General features: G+C 44.0%; 1 protein-coding gene across 1 annotated transcript in view; it reads right to left on the bottom strand.

The window, feature by feature from the left end:
- Positions 1-21,435, bottom strand: part of prkcea (protein kinase C, epsilon a) — a 59,917-nt gene extending 38,482 nt beyond the window's left edge. The window contains exon 1 of the mRNA XM_080456064.1: positions 19,901-21,435. Coding sequence (XP_080312190.1) covers positions 19,901-20,245 — 345 coding nt within the window. The 5' untranslated portion in view covers positions 20,246-21,435. The remainder of the gene's footprint in view (positions 1-19,900) is intronic.
- Positions 21,436-24,000: the final 2,565 nt, after the last annotated feature.

Below are 24,000 nucleotides of genomic sequence, written 5' to 3'. Positions count from 1 at the left end.
TCCTGGATGGCAGCATGACGGCATTGCAGTCATGTGAAACCCTGTTACCTCCACTGTTTTTTATCTTGAAGTCAAAGTTTCCATGGTCCTTTTGTAGACCACTGGGTCAAATAGATGACCCCACACACACACACTCACTGAGAGCACCAATGTTGTGAATGGGGCCTTATAGCACTGAAAGGTTCAATAGCTCTCTTCATGCAGTAACAGCCACTTAAAGTGAACCTTTTTAATCTAAGGAGCCATCTGGTTTCCAGATAGAACCTTTGTAAACCTTATTAACTTTATAAACCTTTATGAGGAACCAATTAAATTGAAGTTTTTTTTTCAGGACCAAATGGTTCAACATGGAATAATTTTTACAGGTCATACTATCTATGGAACATACAACATTTCTTTCTTCATTTTTCCTAATTGTTTCATATAGTTTAGGGCCCGAGAAGCAAAAACAGAAAATAAAAAACTGAAGAGTAAGGGGGTTTGTCATGTTTGTGTGTCCTGAAGTTTCTTTCTGTAATATAATAAAAAAAAAATATATAAAAAATTCCACAATCAAAAACGATAAATGAATAACACAATTTTCAATTAAATTAAAAAAAAAGTTTTGTATATATATAAAAATAAAATAAATAAAATAACTTTTCTTATTTGATTATTTACCATTTTGAAGTCAAATGGGTTCCATCAGACCACAAGCTTTACCAGCCACAGGTCTGAGCAACCTGATCCGTTAGCAGGCTTACGCTCAGGTTGCACCGTGACCATTGTGTTGTACGGCGATAGGGTGCGGCCTCCATTACAGGCATCCACCGTAGCGTGCCCGGGCGCCTGTGTTCTTTCTTTTTGCTTTAAGGTAATCACTGGATAAAACGTGATGGCACCGCTATACCTGATGAGGGCTTTGGACACCAGGGAGTCTTATCCTGAATAGAAAAAAACCCCACTGGTCTCTCGACAGTGTTGCCATGTCCCCTTAATATAAGCGACTTTGGGCTTGTTTTTTCTGTAAAGTTGCTTATAAATATTGGTAGTTGCCGGTTGCGTTTTTTTGGGGGCTTGTTTCTAAAGTGTAGTTGCTTATTTGGGCTTGCTTCCAAACCAACCAGTGGTTCTCAAATATTTTCATTTCATGGGCCCCCAAATAAATATGTAGCCTATTTGTCCCGAACCCCCCAACTGAAAATGTTTTGTGCCATGGAGCCCCTTACCAGATTTGTGTTGTTAGAATGTTTCAAAAATCTTCCAAATATTCCACATTTTATTTCAATTATTTTTCTTAAATAGCAGCTCACGCGTTGTGAGCTTGTAGATCTGCTATTTTCAAATAGCCGATGTACTGTATACAGTATATAGGTTTGAAATACTCATGTGGCCTATAGTTGCTTCTTTTGGGCTTGTATTCCAAGACCCGGTTGCTTGATTCTCTCACAAAATCTGGCAACACTGGGCTCTCGATGGCTACACAGGAAGTCCCTGAACGCACCGCCATCAATGAGTGAGACGTCTTGGCTGATTGCGTAAGACGGGTACAAGAGGAGACAGGATGAAACCTGATGCGATAAGACCACGATTTAATGAAATTGGTTTCCGTTTTGCATGTTAGTGGTGTGGGTTGCATTTAACCTGCAGTTGGCCGGTAAGTTGTAAGTTGACTGATGCCGTTGGTTCAAACACATTCCACACATGCACGTCGTGCACACACACTGAAGTGAATCCAACGGGTGGACAGTAACTAAGTACATTTACTTGAGTAGTTATTTGGGGGTATTTTGTTTTTGTTTTTTTGCAAGTTGATTTCACTTTCACTCCACTGCATTTAGGAAGGGACCAAAAATTCAAAACATTGAATTGAAATGAATTAAAGCGGCACTATGTAACTTTATTTAAGTTACATAGTGCTGCTTTAACCACTTATGCCCTATTTCAAATAGTGAAAATAGGCTGATCTATAAGCTTGTAGATCTGCTATTTTCACAAAAAAAAGAAAAGATTCTGACAATTTCTGAAAATGTACTTCGTAATTTGTACTTTTGAATACTTGAGTATATTTACTTATATACTTTGTCCACCACCAGTCAGCAGGCATCCCCTACACAGTAAAATCTAGAGTTGCACCAGTTCCGATAGGACTTAATTTACAAATCGGACATCGGCTACGCGTCACCGATCCACGTCCCGATCCAGGAAAAATAGAAAAGTCTCTGATGTTTACCAACCTACAGTATGTGCAGACTAGAGACTGCAAATGCGACTACAGATAGCCCCAGTAAGGTAGAATATGCAAGAGAATGGGATCACTTACAGTAACTACTTACAGTAAGTGACTTATAACCGTACGCTGATCAGTCATGTCGCTGCAGCAGCTGAGTGTTGTGTTGTGGAGAGACTCTCCACATGCGTTCTTTCTGATATTATTGACGAGATGATTGAGATTGTCTTGTAAAGCAATGCTTCTGCCCTTTATTAACTACACAGAAGTAGCTATGTGTGCTGCTTACCGCTATGTGTTTAAATCAAAGTCCTTTGTAATGTTCTCACCGTTGATGCGAGGTTTGCTCTCACCTAAAATCACCTAAAATGATGTCCTCACAAGTATAGTAATACAAAAGTATGTGTCTATTGCATAATTGGCTCAGTTATCAATATTGAAGCCTATCCTACAATAACAAAAATAATGGTAATGCATGTTTTGTCATTAATTTTTTTGCTATGTAATTATCGGTAATAGGGAAAGTATCGGGAAATATCCAAATATCCAAAGAATCACCTTCAGGAGGCTGCAATTCCAAATGGGCCCCTGTCTTAACCTACCCCCCCCCCCTCCCCTCCTCCTAAAACTGTCTATTGTACATATTTCTTGTTTTTCATACCAGTAACCTGTAAGCTGATTGTATGACGTTCTGCATAGTAGTGTATATTTGTATGTCTTCTTAAATGTCATCATGATTCGAGTGCGCTGGGATCTCATTTTAAATAAGCCAAGTGCTTTTATGAGCGATCCAGCTTAGAGGACCTCGTATTGTGAATTGTACTTCCATGTACTTTTACCATGTCTTTCTAAATAAAGTATTCAATCAATCAATCAATCAAATTAATATATCGGATCGGATCGGAATTGAAAAAACCTGTATCGGTGCAACTCTAAAATCCTCAGTGTTCATTTATCCGGCTTTGTACCATCCTCCCCAGAGTTAAATTAACATTCAGGATTTTAGATGAAAGACTAGAAGAGGGCTAGTGCTGTGAATCTAGTTCACCTCATTAATCTGGTTAGTGCAAATAGGACTCGGATACAGCGACCGATCACTTCACACACACGCACACGCACACACACACACACACACACACACACACACACACGTATGCATTGCACATACTCAATCACAGACACACACGCGCACGCACACACACACACATGTGCGCGTGGTGACCTGTGAGTGTCTAGTGTCTAGGGGAATCTATAAGTAAACTTCAGAGTAGAGAGAGAGACAGCGTTAAATACACATTACACAAGCTTGGCTCTCATCTTTCCCTTTACTTGAACACACAAACACACACACACACACACACACACACACACACACACACACACACACACACACACACACACACACACACACACACACACACACACACACACACACACACACACACACACACACACACACACACACACACACACACCAACAAGCACAACAACAAACAAATGCTCACTAGAGTTGTTCCGATAACGACACCAGTATCGGAAAAGCTGCCGATATACTGCCTAAAATGGTGGTAATGGGTATTGGCGAGTATGTCAGTCTATGCTGTTCCGATACCACGTCATTTATCACACTTCATTTACAGTAATATGTTTGAATGCTTCAGTTGATGTTGCGCGACTGTTTTATACTCTTACTGTACTAGTCTAGCTGTACATTATTCATGGATTTCTTATTTATTCCTAGATCAGTGGTTCTCAAACCTTTTAAGTTAACCCATTTTGGGCGGGAACCCCTTTTTGTAACTATACCTTTCAGGACGGGAACCCCTTTTGGGGTTCCTGTTGCTATGTACAGTATAGAGCAACATACATTTTTTGTAATATTTGAATAAATATAGAATGTGTGAATACGTTTTTCAGAAAACTTAGGTCAGGATTTAGAAGCCGTTTTTAGAATCGGCCTCAGGTCTAAATGGGTTAAAGCACCCCCATAACTCTGAGAGCGTACAAATGGACCCGTAAGGGGTCCATTTGGTCCATTTGGATTCACACCAGCCTTCGATCTTCTCCTCTATAGTCTTTCATCTAAAATCCTGAATGTTAATTTAATCCATTAAGACCGGAAACGCATCTGTGTCTGTACACTCTCAGAGTTACAGACCTGTAAAGGTCCCTTTGATCCCCCCCCCCCCCTGACTTTGAGAACGAACCACTGTCCTAGATTTGTTTAAATTACATACTGGTATCGGATCGGTACTCGGTATCGGAAAAAATTGTATCGGTACATCTGTAACGCTCACACACAGACTCACAGAGTATACAGAGTATACACCTACAGTAGGCCTGTCACAATTATTACATAATAGTCTAATCGCAATTTTTGGAGCTTACAATAAAAGCTTACAACACATCACTTTGTGACGCACTGTCGTAAGCTTGTAGATCAGCTATGTCTGCTATTTTTACATGTATAAAATGATTAAATATGTCAATCATTTCTTTGTATTTTTAAGTTATTTGTCATATCTGCCCTGTTTTTTATAATGTTGCAACGTTCAACGCCAAACAATTAAATTGTTAATCGCAATTATTTGAGTGACAATTAATCGTCAACTTAACCCATTAAGACCGGGAACGCATCTGTGTGTCATTTTTAGATGTCTTTGGCTATTCAAAAATAGCAGATCTACAAGCTCATAGCGCGCTATGAGCTTGTAGATCTGCTATTTTTGAAAAATCGTGAAAATTCGTGGCAAAATCTTTTTATATATATATATATAATCTTTTTTGATTATATATTTTTTAAAGCGAACATTTGTAAAATATTTAGTTCCAGGAACCCCCAGAAGCAAAGATTTAGATTTAGAAATGTCCGCCAAAAAAAAAGAAAAAGAATCTAATATTTGCACTTTTCATGATTTTTCAAAAATAGCAGATCTACAAACTCGGTGCCGCACTATGAGCTTGTATTTCTGCTATTTTTGAATAGCCCAACGAAATCTAAAAATGACATTCCCGGTCTTAAAGGGTTAAATGTGTAATGGTGACAGCCCTATATATACACCATAATGCAGCAGCAGCACACAGAGCAGACGTCACTATAGTATCAAAAGCTTGCATTTATATCAAACCCCATCGCCCACACTCTGTCCATGTGGCTCTGGCTGTTTCTCTCCCACCAGCCTGCACCCCCCCCCTCCCCTCCCCCCCAGCCCCCAATCATCATTTTGTTGCTGTCGAGAGAAAACCTTGTAAGTCCAAAACTGTTACTTTTCAGGATTCAAATTCAAAAATAGCAAAACGTGTCGTGGTTTGAGCTTATATATATATTTTTGTGACAAAAACTAAGTAAGGGCATTACAAAAAAAAACATATAAAGTGAAAATATGGCGATACGTTTTATTGTATGTTTAGTGTTAGTTGACTAAATCTACAGTTGATTTAGTCGACTAAAATGTATTTTGGCGCTGCCTTGATGACGTAATGACGTAATGCCTGATTTTACACCTGTTTGCATCCTGAAAATAGCCGATCTACAAGCTCACAATGCGTCGCAGCGCCACGCGTTGTGAGCTTGTAGATCTGCTATTTTCAGCTGAGCGCAGCTGAGCGCAACCAAACATAAAATGACTTGTCTTTTAGTTCTACTGGATCTCTTCTCCTCTAGTCCCTCCTAATGTTTTAGTCTAGTTTTAATGTGTTGGCGAAATTGTCAATATATTGAGTATTAGTTTTAGTCATCATAGCTTAGTTTGTATTTAGTTTTCATCAGTGAAATAAGGTAGTCGACAAACATTTTTCGTCAAAGTTTTAGTCGACGAAATCAACACTTTTCCGATACTGGTATCGTCATCGGAACAACTGCAGTGAGCATTTGTTTGTTGTTCTTGTGTGTGTGTGTGTGTGTGTGTTCAAGTAAAGGGAAAGATGAGAGCTAAGCGTGTGTAATGTGTATTTAACGCAGTCTCTCGCTCTACTCGTTTCCTGTCCCGTTTCCACTCCACTCTATCAATAAAAGGTAGAAAAGGAAAGAATATGGAGATACAGGGTTTCTGCCCGACAACAATGATTTATAATTTTTCGTACGGCCATGTACAGTAACTCGCCGAAAATAACCGGATTTCAGGCAAAAAAGAGCACAAGCTTAACTATCTCCCCCTCTCTCTTTCTGTCCCTAACTCAATTTCTCTCTCTCTCTCTCTCTCTCCCTCTCCCTCTCTCTCTCTGGAGCATTTAGTCTCACCTCCCACGTCCATCTGTCAAACAACACATTTTGGCATTGAGATAACTCTCACGTGTCCACAGTCCACACACAATAGAGAGAGTGTGCGTGTGTGTGTGGGGTGTGCCCGGTGTATAATCTTTCTTTCAGCCAGCCACTCAAGCACATCTGCACGCACACACACAGACAAGCACACACACACACAAGCACACACACACACACAAAAACACACTCACACATACAGACACGGTCGGCCCATGCTGAGTGAGACAGTGTGAGAATCATGCATCTTTAATAGAACATCACAGACAGCTAATAACGTAAGGGAAACCGAGCTTGGGGAAGTTGGGGTGGGGGGGATGAGGGGGGAATCAGAGACTCCCGATTGGTCACGCCATCGGCGCAAACAAAGCCCGCCTCCGAGGCCTGAGTGGCGGTGCCACGGCCCAGTGCCGCGGTCGGCAAAGGGGAACGGGGGAGAAGAAACCGAATTAGATTTGAAGATCCGACGAGACATTCCCAATCGAATCAGCCTGTCTGCTCTCGAGTCTCGCTCTGCGGTGTCCGAGGTCACGTGACATGCGGGGCGAGCATGGGGGGGCGGTGCGGAACAGAGCGGAGCGGCACGACGCATCACATCAGTCCCGCATGGAAACAGCCAGGTTCTGCTGAACTGGAACGGTGCCCTAAGCCCCACGAAAGGAAACCCGATCAGAAGAAATTGATCACACTTGTAATCCTTCTCCGTTTGTCCTCTCTTTATATCTCTCTATCTCTCTGTTTTCTATTTCCTCCCTGCTCACTTTGTTGTTATTGAAACACACACAGGCACGCACGCACGCACACACACACACACACACACACAGAAGTACATCTATCTCAGTCGGGTCAGAGAAAGAGAGAGGGAAACAGAGTGTACATTTCACCCGCTGTTCCTGGCCTCTCAAATATCCAACCATTTCTTTCCTTTCACTAAGGCAATGCATTACATTCCCTTCGCTGGGCACGCGCGCTGCACACGCACACACCCCCCCCCCACACACACACACCCCCCCACACCCACCCACGCACACACACACACACACACACACACACACACACACACACACACACACACACAAACCCCAAAGGCTGACCTGCTTTGGAGTCACTGACCAGAACAAGGTGTTTTTCATGTGTGTGTGTGTGTGTGTGAACACACACACACACACGCACGCACGTGCCTGTGCGTCTTGTCGCCGTGGCGACAGCGTGCCAGGGTATCTTAAGCCCTGTCTGTCCTACTTCAAGCGGTGCAGCAGGTCACTGAGGGGGCGTGGCCTGTGATGTCACCACCACACCACCACCCGGCAACAAGCCGTGGCAAGAGGTCGCAGGCAAAGGGCCTGTGATTCTGACCCCACGGCCATTAAATCCTGGGCTGTGTGTGTGTTGTGTGTTGTGTGTGTGTGTTGTGTGTGTGTGTGTGTCAGCCAGAGTGTGAAACTGTGGCTGGCCGCTGGGCCCCGCAGGTCCCTGACAGTGTGTGGAAACATTGCACGCTTTGGTCACCTGGGTACCACAACCTGTGTGTTTACATGCACACACACACACACACACACACACACACACACACACACACACACACAGCCAGCGTTGCCAGATGAGATTTGTGAGAGAAACGAGCAGCCAGGTCTACGAAGAAGTGACTAGATCAGTTTAACCATTTTAAACATGTCTGTATATATCGGCTGTTTGAAACATAGCAGATCTACAAGCTGGTGATGTGACACATTGTGAGCTTGTAGATCTGCTATTTTCAACAATAGTCTTGAAATAAATGTAAAAAATGTGGAATGTTTTTTTTTTAACATTTGACGGAAATCTTGTATGGGGGTCCCTAGCACAAAATATTTTCAGATGTGCGTCTAACGCGGCCCAAATACATACATTAATTTGGGGTTCCTTGACATGAAAATCTTTGAGAACCACTGGTTTAAACAACACTAGGAAGCAAGCCCAAATAAGCAACTACACTTTAGAAACAAGCACAAAAAACTGCAAATATTTACAACTTTACAGAAAAACAAGCCCAAAGTGGCTTATAATAAGCGGACTCGGCAACACTTGCACACAGCCAGATCCACACTGTTCATTTAACCCATTAAGACCTGGAACTTAATAGCCAAAGAAATCTAAAAATTACACACAGATGCGTTCCCGGTTTTAATGGGTTAACTCTGAGAGTGTAAAAAATAAATCTTCATAACCGGTGTTTTACGATATACAGCCGTGAAACACGATAGCGTAATGGCTCATCCGACACTCAATCAAAAAAAACTGAACAGAAATGTCCAAGGTCAATTCGTGCTGAAAGAGACAACCGTCCTCGCATTATACGTGTCCATTTCTACACTCTCAGAATGTACAAATGGACCCAAATGGAATGGACGCCGTCAAGCAGTGGTTCTCAAACTTTTTTGTGCCAAGGACCCCCAAATTGATATGCATTTGGCCGCGGACCCCTATTTGAAAATGTTTTGTGCCAGGGACCCCCAGAAGAGAATATTTGTGTTTAAAAAACACTTTTCAAAAATAGCAGCTGTACAAGCTCGCAGTGCGGCACGAAGTGACGCACTGTGAGCTTGTACAGCTGCTATTTTTAACAGATTTTGCCGGGGACCCTCTGGAACCCCTCCAAGGACCCCCGAACCCCACTTTGAGAACCATTGCCGTAAACTGAGTGTCTTTCTAGTCACTATACCTTCTCTCTCTCTTTTTTTTCTCTCTCTCTCTCATTTTCCCTCTCCTCAGCATTCTATCTCCTCCATCTATTCTGGTCTCCCTCCCTCCATCTCTCTCTCCTCCAGGTCCTACCCTCTCTTCCCTCTATCTTTAGCTCTCTTGTTTCGTACCTTTCCCCCCTGTTCGCTACCATTCAACCTAGATTGGGCCTACATCTCTATTTAAGCTCTCTCTCTCTCTCTCTCCTCCATCTATTCCCAGCTCGCCCCCCTCCTCCCCTCTTTCCTGCTCGCTCCCTTTCCAACCTTTCCTCTCCACCTACCCCCCCACCTCTTTCTCCATTACCATCTGCAGCACCCTCTTCCTTGCTCTTCCTCCTTTCACATCCCGTCTCAACCCCTCAATCACTTACTTTTTTTTGTTATTTTATTCTCTCCCTCTCTCTCCTCTGCTGAAGGAACCAGATCAAACATTGAGGAACCAGAAATCGGTTCCATAACATTTGGAGCGGTTTCCAGAATCAGTTTGGTCACACTGTCACTGTCTGCTGGTATGTGGACTTCACCTCTGATATACCATTGGTTCTCAAAGTGGGGCCCTGGTTCAAGTGGGGCCCTGGTTCAAGTGGGGCCCTGGTTCCCGGCAAAAGTAGTTAATATAGCGTCACAATCATTTTAACCACTTTAACCCTATTTTATACTTTGACTATTCAAAAATAGCAGATCTGCAAGCTCATAGCGCAGCATCGAGTGCCGCGCAGGCCCGCGCTGTGAGCTTATAGATCTGCTATTAAAAAAAAATCCCTGGCACAAAGTATTTTTGAGATGGGGGGTCCGCAGCCAAACACATATCATTTTGGGGGTCCTTGACATGAAACGGTTTGAGAACCACTGTGCTATACAAATGCACTATGACCACCAAAACTCTGAGTGTACAAACGGTCTCTCTCTCACTCTCTTTTGTGGGCAGAGCGGCCTGGCCCCGGCAGGCTGGCGGAGCGGTCATGTCGCCATGGGGACCAGGCTCGACCGAGCATCTCAATTACGAGGAGAAACAATTAATAAGCATCAAAGGCTGGTTAATAATTCACCGACACACACACACACACGTTTGATGATGGTAGCAGGACCCAGACCAGAGAGCACCGCACCGCGCGCAACACACACACACACACACACACACACACACACACACACACACACACACACACACACACACACACACACACACACACACATACACACACACTCACACACACACACACACACACACACACGCACACACACACACACACGCACACACACACACACACACACTTTTAGGGGTGGAGAGATGGGGGACAGAGGGATTTGGCTGGAAGTGAGCAGGTTGCAGGGAGGAGCCAGAAAGAGAGAGAGAGAGAGAGAGAGAGAGAGAGAGAGAGAGAGAGAGAGAGAGAGAGAGAGAGAGAGAGAGAGAGAGAGAGAGAGAGAGAGAGAGAGGATGAGCGATGCAGGGTGGAAGCACAGACAGAGAGAGAGAGAGAGAGGGAGAGGGAGAGAGAGAGAGAGAGAGAGAGAGGGAGAGAGAGATTGAGTAAGGAGAGATGTGTGATGCAACAGAGATGATAAATGGTGAAGGCAGAGAGCTGATTGAGGAGGATGGGGGGCTGGAGAGATAGCATTGATAGAGTGATGCTAGAAGAGACAAGAGAGAGCGAGCGAGCGAAGGAGAGGAGAAAAAGGCTTACAAGCGGGATGATAATAAAACATCCTCTCATTTTCACAGAGGGAGGGGGGGACGCCACTTACTACTGTAGCTGGCTGCTGAAGGTTGATCCTCCATTATCATTTTTTTAAAGCACAGTTGACTGTATACTATACTGTATGCTATAACCACTTAAGTACCATTACCAAAATAGATAAAATAGCTGCTCTACATTAAGCTCACAGTGTGTCGCGATGCAACACGTTGTGAGTTTGTAGATCGGCTATTTTTGCAGGTCTCCTCCTCCACACGTTTGGCACTTTCTCACCGTCTAGACTAGCAGTGGTTTCCAACCTTTTTCATTTCAAGGTCCATTATGTATTCGGCATTTGAGCCACAGAAACCACCGTTTGATGAGATTTAGCCTCTCAGACCCAAAACTATTTTGTCATCGTTGGATACGATTTTGTCCACAATTCCATGCTGTATTGATGTGGGTACCAATAGGAGAGATAACAGGCAAACGTTGATCAAAATAACAATTCTTCCATGTTCTCAAATTGTGTAGACTTCTTGTAAATTAAGTAATGCAGATGTCTAAACAATAATTTAACTCTTGAGAGCGTAAAATGAAACCAAATGGACCCATAAGGGTCCATTTGGTTTCATTTTACGCTCTCAAGAGTTAAAGAGGGTCCATTTGATTTCATGCAGATTTTGATAATGTGGTTCTGACCCTCGTAACTCTGAGAGTGTAAAGGGAACCATTTGTACACTCTCAGAGTTACAGAGCTACAATCGTCCATTTAGAACCCCTCCTCAAGGAACCCGGAGGGTCCCTGAACCCCACTTTGAGAACCACTGATGTATAGAATCAACAATATCACCCATACTGTCCCATAAAATAAATCTGTTTCTGTCTCAGATCAGCAGTTTGTTCCTACGTGATGAATTTAACGGGTAAGCACCAGCCTGGCATAACCACATGACCTATGGCTGCCATTACACCGTTCATTCATTTTCTGAAGTCAAGATCGTCATTTTTGGGAGGCCACCTGGTGGTTAGGGCAGTGGTTCTCAAACTTTTTCATGTCAAGGACCCCCTAATTGACACTTATTAGCCCGCGGACCCCCATTTGAAAAGATAAGCCAGGGACCCCCATAGGAGAAGATTTTTATGGCTCTAGCAGTGATTCTCAATCATTAATTCACGGACCCCTATATTTAATGGCATTTCTATCTCTGGGACCCCAATTCATATTGTAAAATCAATGTTGATTTAACTCTGAGAGTGTACAAATGGAACCAAATGGACCCGTTAGGGTCCATTTGGTTCCATTTGTACACTCTCAGAGTTACAGACCCATAAGGGTCCATTTGGTTCCTATAAATCATTTAGCTGGGGACCCCCTGGTATCCCCTCAAGTACCCCTGGGGGTGAACCGCGTCACTCCTCTAACTCTCCCTCCAAGTTTACCGGCTCTCTTCCCAGAAAGGTTGCTTTAAAGATCATCGCTATTTTACCAGCAAACGTGTCAAAGCCACCGAGGGCAGCCGCTTGTTCCATTAAAACTGGGAAAGCATCTGTGTCATTTTAGATTTTGGCTATATGTATATATACAGCAACATACGTTTTTCAGAAAACTCTTACGATTTAGAACAGTGGTTTCTCAAAAATAGCAGATATATACAAGCTCGCACTTCACTTCATGCATTTCGAACATTTTTGAAAAATCTTGAAAGTATTTGAAAAATGTTGAACAATTTAGATTTTTTTTAACACAAATCTTCTCTTCTGGGGGTCCCTGGCACAAAACATTTTCAGATGGGGGGGGGGGGGGGTCCGTGGCCAAATACATATCAATTTGGCGATCCTCCTCCCCCTGTAGAATCGGCCTCAGGTCTTAATGGGTTAAAGGAATATTCCACAGTATTTCAACCTTATCTCCATGTGTGTGTTTCAGTAGGAGTAATAATAATCAATGGTGTTTTAAGTCCATTAAAGATCTCTGTATGGCCGAGGCAGCAAATCGAAAGCAAAGCGCCACAGATCATCTGTGCGATGACCTACTGTAGCAGCATCATCAAAAACTACAACCCTTCTCCCCTCTGCCACTAGGGGTAATAATGGCCTCAAGAACTGCTTGAGAAAGGGCGGGAAACCCCTGAGGCTGATTTTGTTTGTAGTTTGTTTTCCAGTTCGGGTTAAAAACTATCAATAAAGGCAGAAAAGCCATAAACTAATCTTTAAAAAATAAATACAGCAGATTAAAAACATGGCAGACAAGTAAGATGACAAGTATAAGTATGATGAGTGTGTTAGATTGTCATTGCTGTGTCCAGAGCCAAGGGCATGCCAATGTGCAAGCATGACAGTATTATTGACACATCAAAAATCTAGCACACCCATTATTTATTATTATTATCTGGTTAGCTGCAGCTGTGTTTTGCTTACATCACTGTGTACTATTATTATAGGGTCAGTGTTATGCAGCCTGCCATGTATTTCTTTTTACCCTGCTGTAGTTTTTTACATGAAGACCGGAAAACAAACTACATTGTAGGATCAGACGGCAAAGCTCTACGTTCAGAATGGGACAGAAAAGTTTTCTCAGACAGAAATTGATGTAATGAAAACGTTACTAAACATTTGAACGTCCACAGTGGAGAACTGCTTTAATATCATCTTTATCAGATTTCCTTTTATCTATGGTGTAAATCTGTGCTTAACAGGAAACCACACGATTACCTCCATCTATGTATTTGTGCAACGGCTGATGTTCCGTCAGCCGCTCATAAAACTGCAGCGTTCTGTGCATCTCATGGCACTCACGTTGTGCTGAAAAGTTTACAGTGATGTCACTATAGGGTACTATCTGTGAATGTGAAAGAAATACGACCCTTATACTTCTACTTTTAAGAATATCAGTCACCACTTTTTTACTGAAGAAATGACACACTGAGTGAATGCTGTGTGTGTGTGTGTGTATGTATGTAGAACGTACACACTGTGAAGTCACATGACCTCCACCAGACTAGAGGCTGAATCCTGACAGTCTCTCTCCAGTCTCTCTGGTGTCTCTCTAACACGCTCCCAAATAAAAGCCTTTTAACCACTTCATTAACCCATTAAGACCCCAGGCTGATTCTAATCAAATGCCTTCTAAATCAGTGGTTTCTCAAACGTTTTCACGCACACATTGATATATTTGGCCGCATACCCCCCCCCCCCCCCCATCTGAATTTTTTTTGTGCCAGGGACCCCCTCAGAAGGGAATATTTGCGTTAAAAAAATTATCCAAAAGAGTAGATGTACAAGCTCGCAGCACGGCACGAAGTGACGCGCTGTGTATATCTGCTATTTTTGAAAACTACTGTTCTAAACCTGGGGTCTTCAACATTTTCAGGCTAAGGACCCCCTAGCTGAGAGAGAGATGAAGCAGGGACCCCCTCTATATTGTATAAAATTGTGTTTCAGATTACACTTTTTTTGTTTACTTGGTCTGCCCTTTTTTCCCTCTACACCTATACCTCTTGCGAGGCGTTGTGAGCTTGTAGATCGGCTATTTTTGGCTAAAGTTCTCCTCAGAAAAAGGGATGCTAGGGTTCAAGTGGTTAAGATAAAAAGAAAAATCATATCACACAAAGATTTGGCGGACCCCCTGTAGTAACTCTGACGACCCCCTAGGGGTCCCGGACCCCCTGTTGAAGACCCCTGTTCTAAACCACTGTTATGAGTTTTGTTGCTATATATTTATATAGCTAAAAGCTAAAATGGCTTTAATGGGTTAACCACTTAATTAAAGCCTATATTACTTTGTTGACCACAGTCCCCCAGGGGTCTATAATGTTTTTGATTGATTGGATACTTTATTATTAACAGTTTGCAAATAGTACAGCAGTACGATTTATACAATGATGCTAAAAGAATAACACAAAAAGCCCTAAGGGCTTGTTTCCATTGTGGTCCTGTGTATTCAATTCATCAAGATAATTGTGTCCCCTTCTTTTTTAGCCTAATCTACAAGCTCACAACAACAACCATCACGTTGTGAGCTTGTAGGTTTGGCTATTTTTCGATAGAATGTTCGACTATTTTCACCAAATGTTTGTCTGCAAAGGCATTCCCACAACACTAGGGTTCATGTGGTTAACCCGTTCAATCCAGGAACGCATCTATGTCATTTTAAGATTTCTTTGGCTATTCAAAAATAGCAGATCTACAAGCTCATAGCGCGGCACCGAGTGCCGCGCTATGAGCTTGTAGATCTGCTATTTTTTTTAATGTATGAAAATCTTTGAATATATATATATTTTTAAAGCAAACATTTGTAACTCAAATCTTTGCTTCTGGGGAGGGGGTCCCTGGAACAAAACATTTTGAGATGGGGGTCCGGGGCAAAATACATATCTAAAAATGTTCTAAATCCTAACAGCATGTTGCTATATCAGTGGTGCTCCAACTTTTCCATGTCAAGGACCCCCAAAATGATATGTTATTGGGCCGCGGACCACCATCTCAAAATATTTTGTTCCAGGGACCCCCAGAAGCACAAATCAGAGTTAAAAATGTTCGCTTTAAAGCACAAATCTTCCACGATTTTCCAAAAGAAATAGCAGATCTACAAGCTCATAGCGTGACAACAAAGAAATCTTAAAATGACACAGATGCGTTCCCGGTCTTAATGTATTAAAGACAAGAATGGTATGCAGGAGGGAAGAGGAAAAAGAAAGAAGGATGGATGGCTGGAGAGAACAAGGAGGAGATGGGGGTCAGTGAGATGGAGGGAGGGAGGGAGGGTGGGAACGGACAGCTGGACAGACGGGTGGATGGATGGGTGGGTGGAAAGAGGGAGGGAGGGAGGGAGAAAAAGGAGGGATGGAGGAAGAGACAAAGAGGCAAAGGGAGAGGGAGGGAAAGAGGGGGGGTCCATTTATAGGGTTGGTCAGCAGATAGAAGAAAGAGGGGAGGACACAGAAGGAGGGATAGTTAACCCATTAAATCTGGGAACGCATCTACAGTACAAATGTCTTCTAAATCCTAACTGGTTTCTGAAAAACGTACGTTGCTATAATATCAGTGGTTCTCAAACTTTTTCCATGTCAAGGACCCCCAAAATTGCATTTGGTCACGGACCCCCGTCTCAAAATATGTTGTTCCAGGGACCCCCCAGAAGCAAAGATTTGAGTTACAAATGTTTGTTTTAAAAATATATATATTCAAAGTTTTGCAAACATTTTCATGATTTCCCAAAAAAATAGCCAAAGTATAAAATAATTATATAAATAAAAAACAAACAGTATTTCTGCAGGTAAACGCCACTCCAGTGGCTGATGGCTGTTGGTGTAGAGAGAAATAATAATAATAATAATAATAACAATGTATTTCTTGTTTTATTACGTAAACACAGGCCAAATATACATACTAATAGGCCCGTCACAATTATTACATAATCGTCTCATCGAAAATATTTTGTCGTAATCGTCATAATCGTTTCCATGTTGAAAAAGGTTCTTATTTTCAAACATTTTCAAAAATAGTGGAAATAGCAGATCGGCTATTTCCACTATAAATGTTTTTTTTTAAGTATAAAGTTATTAAATAGGTCAGTCATTTCTTTGTATATTTAGGTTATGTGTCATATTTACCATGTGCAACTTCAAAGCCTAAACCCCAAACAGAAATGTAATTTCCAACGACAAAAACACAATACAATCGTTAATCGCAATTATTCGAGTGTAATTTCATAATCGTGACAGCCCTACGATACTAAGGGAGTAGGCGAAGGAGAGATGGAGAGAATACTTCGGGTAAACACATGTTGTGAACAAAAGAAAATAATGATATATAATAATAACTCGCCTAATGGATGCGGGGAAAGAAGGATGGATGGATCGGGGATGACAGGAGCAGAGGGAGGGAGCAGAGGGAGGGAGGGAAGGAGGGAGGAGAAGTGGGCGGAGACTGAGTGAGAGAGCGCTGTGAGGCACATGTATTGACGAGCAGCCTGGCTGATGATCAATAGGCTGTGGTCAATCAGCAGGGAGATCCATACACTCTGACCTTACCCTGGGCTGCGTGCGCGTGACGTGTGTGACGTGTGTGTGTGTGTGTGTGTGTGTGTGTGTGTGTGTGTGTGTGTGTGTGTGTGACTGTGTGTGTGTGTGTGTGTGTGTGTGTGTGTGTGTGTGTGTGTGTGTGTGTGTGTGTGTGTGTGTGTGTGTGTGTGTGTGGTGTGACTGTGTGTGTGTGTGTGTGTGTGTGTGTGTGTGTGTGTGTGTGTGTGTGTGTGTGTGTGAGACGTGTGTGTGTGTGTGTGTGTGTGTGTGTGTGTGTGTATGTATGTGTGTGTGTGTGTGTGTGTGTGTGTGTGTGTGTGTGTGTGTGTGTGTGTGTGTGTGTGTGTGTGTGTGTGTGTGTGTGTGTGTGTGTGTGTATGTGTGTGTGTGTGTGTGTGTGTGTGTGTGTGTGTGTGTGTGTGTGTGTGTGTGTGTGTGTGACGTGTGTATGTATGTGTTTATCGTTATGCCTAGATGCAGACAAACAAAAAATGGTATAGTATTATTATGCAGATATAAGTGCTCATATGTATATACATATGAGCACTTATATCTGAGTACAAACTATATGTAGGCTACAGTATGCCTCCACACACACACACACACACACACACACACACACACACACACACACACACACACACACACACACACACACACACACACACACACACACACACACACACACACACACACACACACACCTTTCCATTGTGTGGTGCATGAGGACAGGGGTAGAGTAGCTGAGGACAAATATATGACTTGGCTCTGCTGCTACAGTATGTCTTGCTACATTTCAACGTAATATATAGTATAAGATGTTCTTTAATTATTTGTATATTCGTTGTTTTTTTTAACCCAATTATTATTATTTTTACCCCTTTTTTCTCCCAATTTAGTCATTTATGCCAATTAACCCTCCCCGCATATTTCTGAGGGGAGGGTGGGTACCCTGCTCTTGTACGCTACTGGCTCACATGCCGGTGAGTAAGGAGCCCCCACCGAGAAGACAGTAGTAGTAGCGCCTCCACCCTACTCCTCCCGTTCGACATTCCCCACTTACAGGCACCACACCAGCCCGTAGGAGTCGTTAATGCAGCGACTAACCTATAGAGACTCTGCGGTGATGGACGGGTACCAATACCCACCCGAGACCTACATCTTATTATTTTGTTGCTGTCGGGCAGAAACCTATCTCCATATTTTAACTTTTGTTTTTGTTTTTCGTAAATGAACGCCCTACTTGATCATACTACAGCGTCACACAAAAGCATCAAAAGTAGCAGATCCGCAAGCTCTAAACGCGGCACGAAGCGACGCGTTTAGAGCTTGCAGATCTGCCACTTTTGATGTTTTTGAATTTGAATCCTGAAAAGTAACAGTTTCGGACATATGGGGTTTCCACCCGAACAGAGTCGATTTGTATAATTAGTATTAGTGACAGTAATAGTAGCAGTAGTAGTGCTATGTAATAGAGGTGTATAAGCTAGTAATAGAACCTCTCTAAACACACACACACACCTGGTTGAATTCTTAGTTCCTGGCATCCGCTCTTTTAGAGATCAGGTTCTGAGGAAAAGGCAGATAAGCCTCCTACATATTCCCAGAAAAAGAAAGTGTAGAACTGACGGCTCAAGGCCTCACAACAACAACACCACCAACACGACCCAAACCAGAGAAAAAACATCAGTGGCTTCTTGTCCAGACGACTCCCAGCATCATCAGAGAGGTAAAACATACAGGCAGCTATTCAAGAGTTTTGGGGAGGGGGGCTAATTGTATCTCACAGCTATTTGACAGAGGCAAACAAGGGACCACGTGTCACGCCCAGACTGTGTGTATGAAGACAGCGGAGGGAGGACCACACACACACACACACACACACACACACACATGCACACACATACACACACACACAGGTCAGACACATGTTTCTGACCAACATTCTGATGGCACCAGCAACACAATATTATGACTGCATTCTTACGAAATCAGCAGGTCTATTGGTAATACTGGAATCATAATATTATCAGGAATTCAGGATCCCCCCCCCCCCCCCACCACACACACACACACAAAAGCCCTGCATCAGCCAGGTTGAGTAAACGACACACGTGCTGACCAAGAGACGTGTTTGTCGAGGTCATCAGTAGCCTCAAGGCTACAGGGGGGATGGTGGGGGGGGTTTGCGACTGCGAGGTCACCATGCAGTGTCCCAGCTGGAACATTTTGAATGCTGACAAAGAACGAGTATTAAATGCCATTGACGTGTCCTTGAGCCAAGCATTACTTAAAACCTTCAGGTCAACTGGACCTGAGTTGGCTCTGTTCTTTGTCTGCTCCCCCCCAGCCCCCCCCCCCAACCAAATCTCTTCTCCAAAAATTGCCGAACGTTCCTGGACTGTTTTGTGTGTGTGTGACTGTGTGTGTGTATCTGTACATACGTTTTGAACAGTAACAGGGATAACACACACACACGCACAAAGAGGTGTAGTGGAGGGGGAGCGCAGGGAAAAATAGGATTTCTGTTTGGCTCAATTGATTTAACTACTTCTCCCTCTCATCCATCCATATTCGGGGATCTACAAGCTGTCAAAGTGTCGCAGCTTATAGATCTGCTATTTTTGGTGAAGAAACTTGGTGTGTAGAGGGAAAAACGGGGCGACCATAGCTGAGTGGTTAGTAAAGCCCGCCTGTGGGAAGCCAGAGGCCCCTGTTGTCTCAGGTTCGATTCCATGCCAGGCCAGCATTGTGTCGATGTGTGTCCCTGAGCAAGACTCTCAACCCCTAATTGCTACCCGAGAGCCGTAGAATGGTGCTCACTGTTCAGGATGCAGAGGACAAATTTCACATATATACAGTGACAAAAAAAACACCCCAAGGAGTAGAGACTATTCTATTGTAGCAATGTAGATGTGCACCCCCACTTCTAATAGTGGCACTACACCCCTGCACACACACACACACACACACACACACACACACACGTCTCCAGCACGTACCCAGTCTTCATAGTGCCGGGTCCCGTTCTGCATCAGGTCCTCCAGCTGGATGGTGCAGTTGGCCACAAAGTCGTCGTACCCGATGGGCGCGTCGTGGAAGACGGACAGCTCCAGGCTCCGTCCCTCGCGGACCTCCGAGCAGAACTCCTGGTGCCAGGCGGGGCTGTTGGTCTTGGTCCGCGTGGCCGTCTGGCCCAGCCGGGTCTGGTCCAGGTTGAGGGCCAGGTAGGGGTCGAGCAGGAAGGAGCCGCTCTTGCCCACGGCGTGGCGCAGGGCCCAGGCGGTGGGCTTCAGGTCCACCGCCTCGCACACGCGCACCTTCAACAGGCCGCTGAAGACAGGCATGGTCCCTTCTGAGTGTGTGTGTGTGTGTTTCTTAAAAAAGAAACTGATGAGAGAGGGGGTAGAGGTGTGTGCGTGTGCGTGTGCGTGTGTGTGTGTGTGTGTGTGTGTGTGTGTGTGAGAGCCTAGTTGTGGCCCCTGGTCCTCTCCTCCTCCTCCTTGAAAACTGGTTTTGTCTCCAACGTTCAGATGATGAACCAGAGTCACTGCATCAGATGGATGATGGGTGAGTCCTGGTGCTCTACATCCCACACTGCCATTGGCTCCTTATTGGACACTCGCTGTGATAATACTGCCATACCAGAACACTGTGTTATGCACACACACACATGCACACACACAGGCACACACATGCACACACACAGACACGCACACACACGCACGCACACACACAGCTGTTGAACACCCTTAATGGAGTGCAGACAAAACGCAGCAATAGCTCATAAAAACACACACACACACAGAGACTTCAGTGTCACTATGTAGAAGCTCAACCTCGTCGGTCTCCTCCCCAAAAAAATCAAGCGGGTCGGGTTGTTTGTTTACAGTCAAGCTCCTCTCCGTGGACCGGGCGCCAGGACAGATACAGACAATTCCCCCTCCTGTTTCTGTTTCCGCGGAAATAAAACGAGGCTCTATCGGAGGCTGTGGGATTTATATTTATGAATAGCAACGACAAAGAAAAATCACACAGAATAAAGAATGTTGCTATACGGAGCTCCTCCCGGTGAGGATCATCTGATCAGAGGACAGAGGAGTCCCTCTGATCCCGCAGCCTAGCAGTGTGTCTCTCCCGGGTCAGGGAGGGAGAGAGCGGCCGCGCCTTGCCATCCGGGCTCCTGCTGCTCCTCCTCGGCTGGCTGCTCCTCTCTGGCGGGGATAATCTCCTCACTTACGGTACAAATACCGTGATGTTTGTCCACAATGTCCACTCTCTCTCTCTCTCTCTCTCTCTCTCTCTCTCTCTCTCTCTCTAGTCTGTAGTCTGTAGTCTCTCTCTCTCCTCGGGACGGAATGCGTGTTTCCACTGCGGTCCTTCAGGACTTCACGTTCAGTCTGGATACATTGTTGCCGTTTTCTCTCTCGTTCTCTTCCTTTCCTCTCGGTCCCTGCGCGCGTTCCCCGTTTCCCGTCCTCTCTCTCTCTCTCTCTCTCTCTCTCTCTCTCTCTCTCTCTCTCTCTCTCTCTCTCGCGCGCTCTCGCTCTCTCTCTCTCTCTCTCTCTCTGTCTCTGTCTCTCGCTCTATCTCTCTCTCTCTCTCTCTCTCTCTCTCTCTCTCTCTCTCTCTCTCTCTCTCTCTGTGTGTCTCTCTCTCTCGCTCTCTCTCTCTCTCTCTCTCTCGCTCTCTCTCTATGTCTCTCTCTCTTCTCAATCTGTGTGTGTGAGTTGGTTGAGCGCAAGCTTCAGGAAATGCGCAAAACGCGTCAGTCTCGGCCGCTCGCCCGCCCCTTATTGCGCCGGATGGGGGAGTGTGTGTGTGTGTGTGTGTGTGTGTGTGTGTGTGTGTGTGTGTGTGTGTGTGTGTGTGTGTGTGTGTGTGTGTGTGTGTGTGTGTGTGTGCGTGCGTGCGTGCGTGCGTGCGTGCGTGCGCGTGCGTGCGTTCAGATGGAAGAGGTGTGTTTGTGCGCAAGAGACGGGTAGGCAGGGAGGGAGGGGGGGTGTGGGGAGGATGGAATTCACCCGCGGGCATGGAGGGTAGTGTGTGTGTGTGTGTGTGTGTGTGTGTGTGTGTGTGTGTGTGTGTGTGTGTGTGTGTGTGTGTGTGTGTGTGTGTGTGTGTGTGTGTGTGTGTGTGTGTGCGCGTGTGTGAGGCACGGCCAGACACCCAATATAGCCAGTCAATCAGCCCCAGTCCCTGCCTTATGCATGGTCACAGATAGCCTCTGCCACACACACACACACACACACACACACACACACACACACACACACACACACACACACACACACACACACACACACACACACACACACACACACACACACACACCTCTGCCACACACACACACACACACACACACACACACACACACACACACACACACACACACACACACACACACACACACACAGAGAGAGAGAGAGAGAGAGGGCGGGCAGCAGCATGAGTAAATGGGTGGAGGGGGAAAAAAGAAAGAATTAAAAAGGACACAGACATACTGGACATTCTGTCACCACAATAAGAGGGTCTGCAACACACACACACACACACACACACACACACACACACACAGTGTGGGAGTTTGGCTGGATCACAGCACAGCCAGAGGAAGAGCACACACACATGCACACACGCACGCGCACACACACGCCACACACACACACACACACACACACCCCCACACACACACACACACACACACACACACACACACACACACACACACACACACACACACACACACACACACACACTGACGACCCTGTGCACGGTGCCCAACACGGTGGAACATTCCACTGCATGTGGATGCCATGCTCTCTCTACGCTGAACATTATAATGTCCAGCCAGGGGTCATCAATATGTCTGTACATCGTGTGCGGACACATTGATGACGCACACGGACTTAATGTGTATGTGGCAAATTCTAGATTTTGTTTTTACACACCATTATAATGTTCTTATTTTGATCATAAGACCCAATTACTGAATGTCAGTCTCCAGGTTTTCTTTAGAATATGTATGACACTGATTTATTTACTATGATACTATGTATTATGGCACATTAGGAGTCCAGTGGTTCTCAAACGTTTTATTTTCGAGGACCCCCACACCTCACACATTTTTCACAATTCTTCCAAAATAGTCGATCTACAAGCTCATAAAAACATGTGGCATTGTGACACGTTGTGATTTAAATTCTTTATTAGGAATAACCCCTTGAGATGCATAGCATCTCGTTTGTGAGAAAACACAATGATGAAATGGACATTTAGAAACAACAAAACAGCTATAACAGCCACGTCAACCAAACAATATAAAAGTTGTCAAAACAAGTAAACAAACAAGAGAAATGAATAACAAACAAAACAAAACAACGAAACACAATTCAGAGTATTAAACTCCAAGTAAGCATAAAGAATGGATCCTTAATTCAAGATCAGAGATTGAGCTTTGCATTGTGAGCTTATATAGCCTAGGCTATTTTTGAATAGCCAAAGTATAAAATAGGGCTTAAGGTGGTTAACATTCTAAATTACTCTCTAGTCTAGACTTAGTAAAATGGACCTGATTTGGCTCTGTACTGGACCGCTTTTTTCCACACTGGTTTCTTTCAAAATTGGCCTGAAAAAACATCTATCAGGAGACGACAAGGGGAGGTAAATGTCAATTTCCCATCTCTTTTGTGGTGTTTGCATTTGTTGATGACATGTATTTATTGTGTAATTTCATTATGCAATGTTTGGTAAAAGATATACAAGTACATCACAATATAACTGAAACCCAGGATAGCACATTAAAGCGTAATGAAACAATTGTCTCCAATGTGGTCCTGCTGAGACGCGACGCATTGTGAGCTTGTAGATCGTCTATTTTCAAATAGGGCTGAAGTGGTTAATATATGTTTTCTAATAATAATCAAAATCTACAAAGTAACTACTAACTAAAGTTTACAAATAATTGTAGTGGAGTAAAAAGTTACAATATTTGCCTCTGAGATGTAGTGGAGTAGAAGTAAAAGTATTGGAAATTGGAAATACTCAAGTACAGTACAAATACCTCAAACTTGTACTTAGTTACTTTCCACCACTGCCTTTA

Source organism: Gymnoscopelus braueri (assembly GCF_963280865.1).
Source record: "Gymnoscopelus braueri genome assembly, chromosome: 17".
NCBI lineage: Eukaryota > Metazoa > Chordata > Actinopteri > Myctophiformes > Myctophidae > Gymnoscopelus > Gymnoscopelus braueri.
The sequence above is the reverse complement of the archived record's forward strand: the minus strand, read 5'-3'. Positions and strand labels throughout refer to the sequence as shown.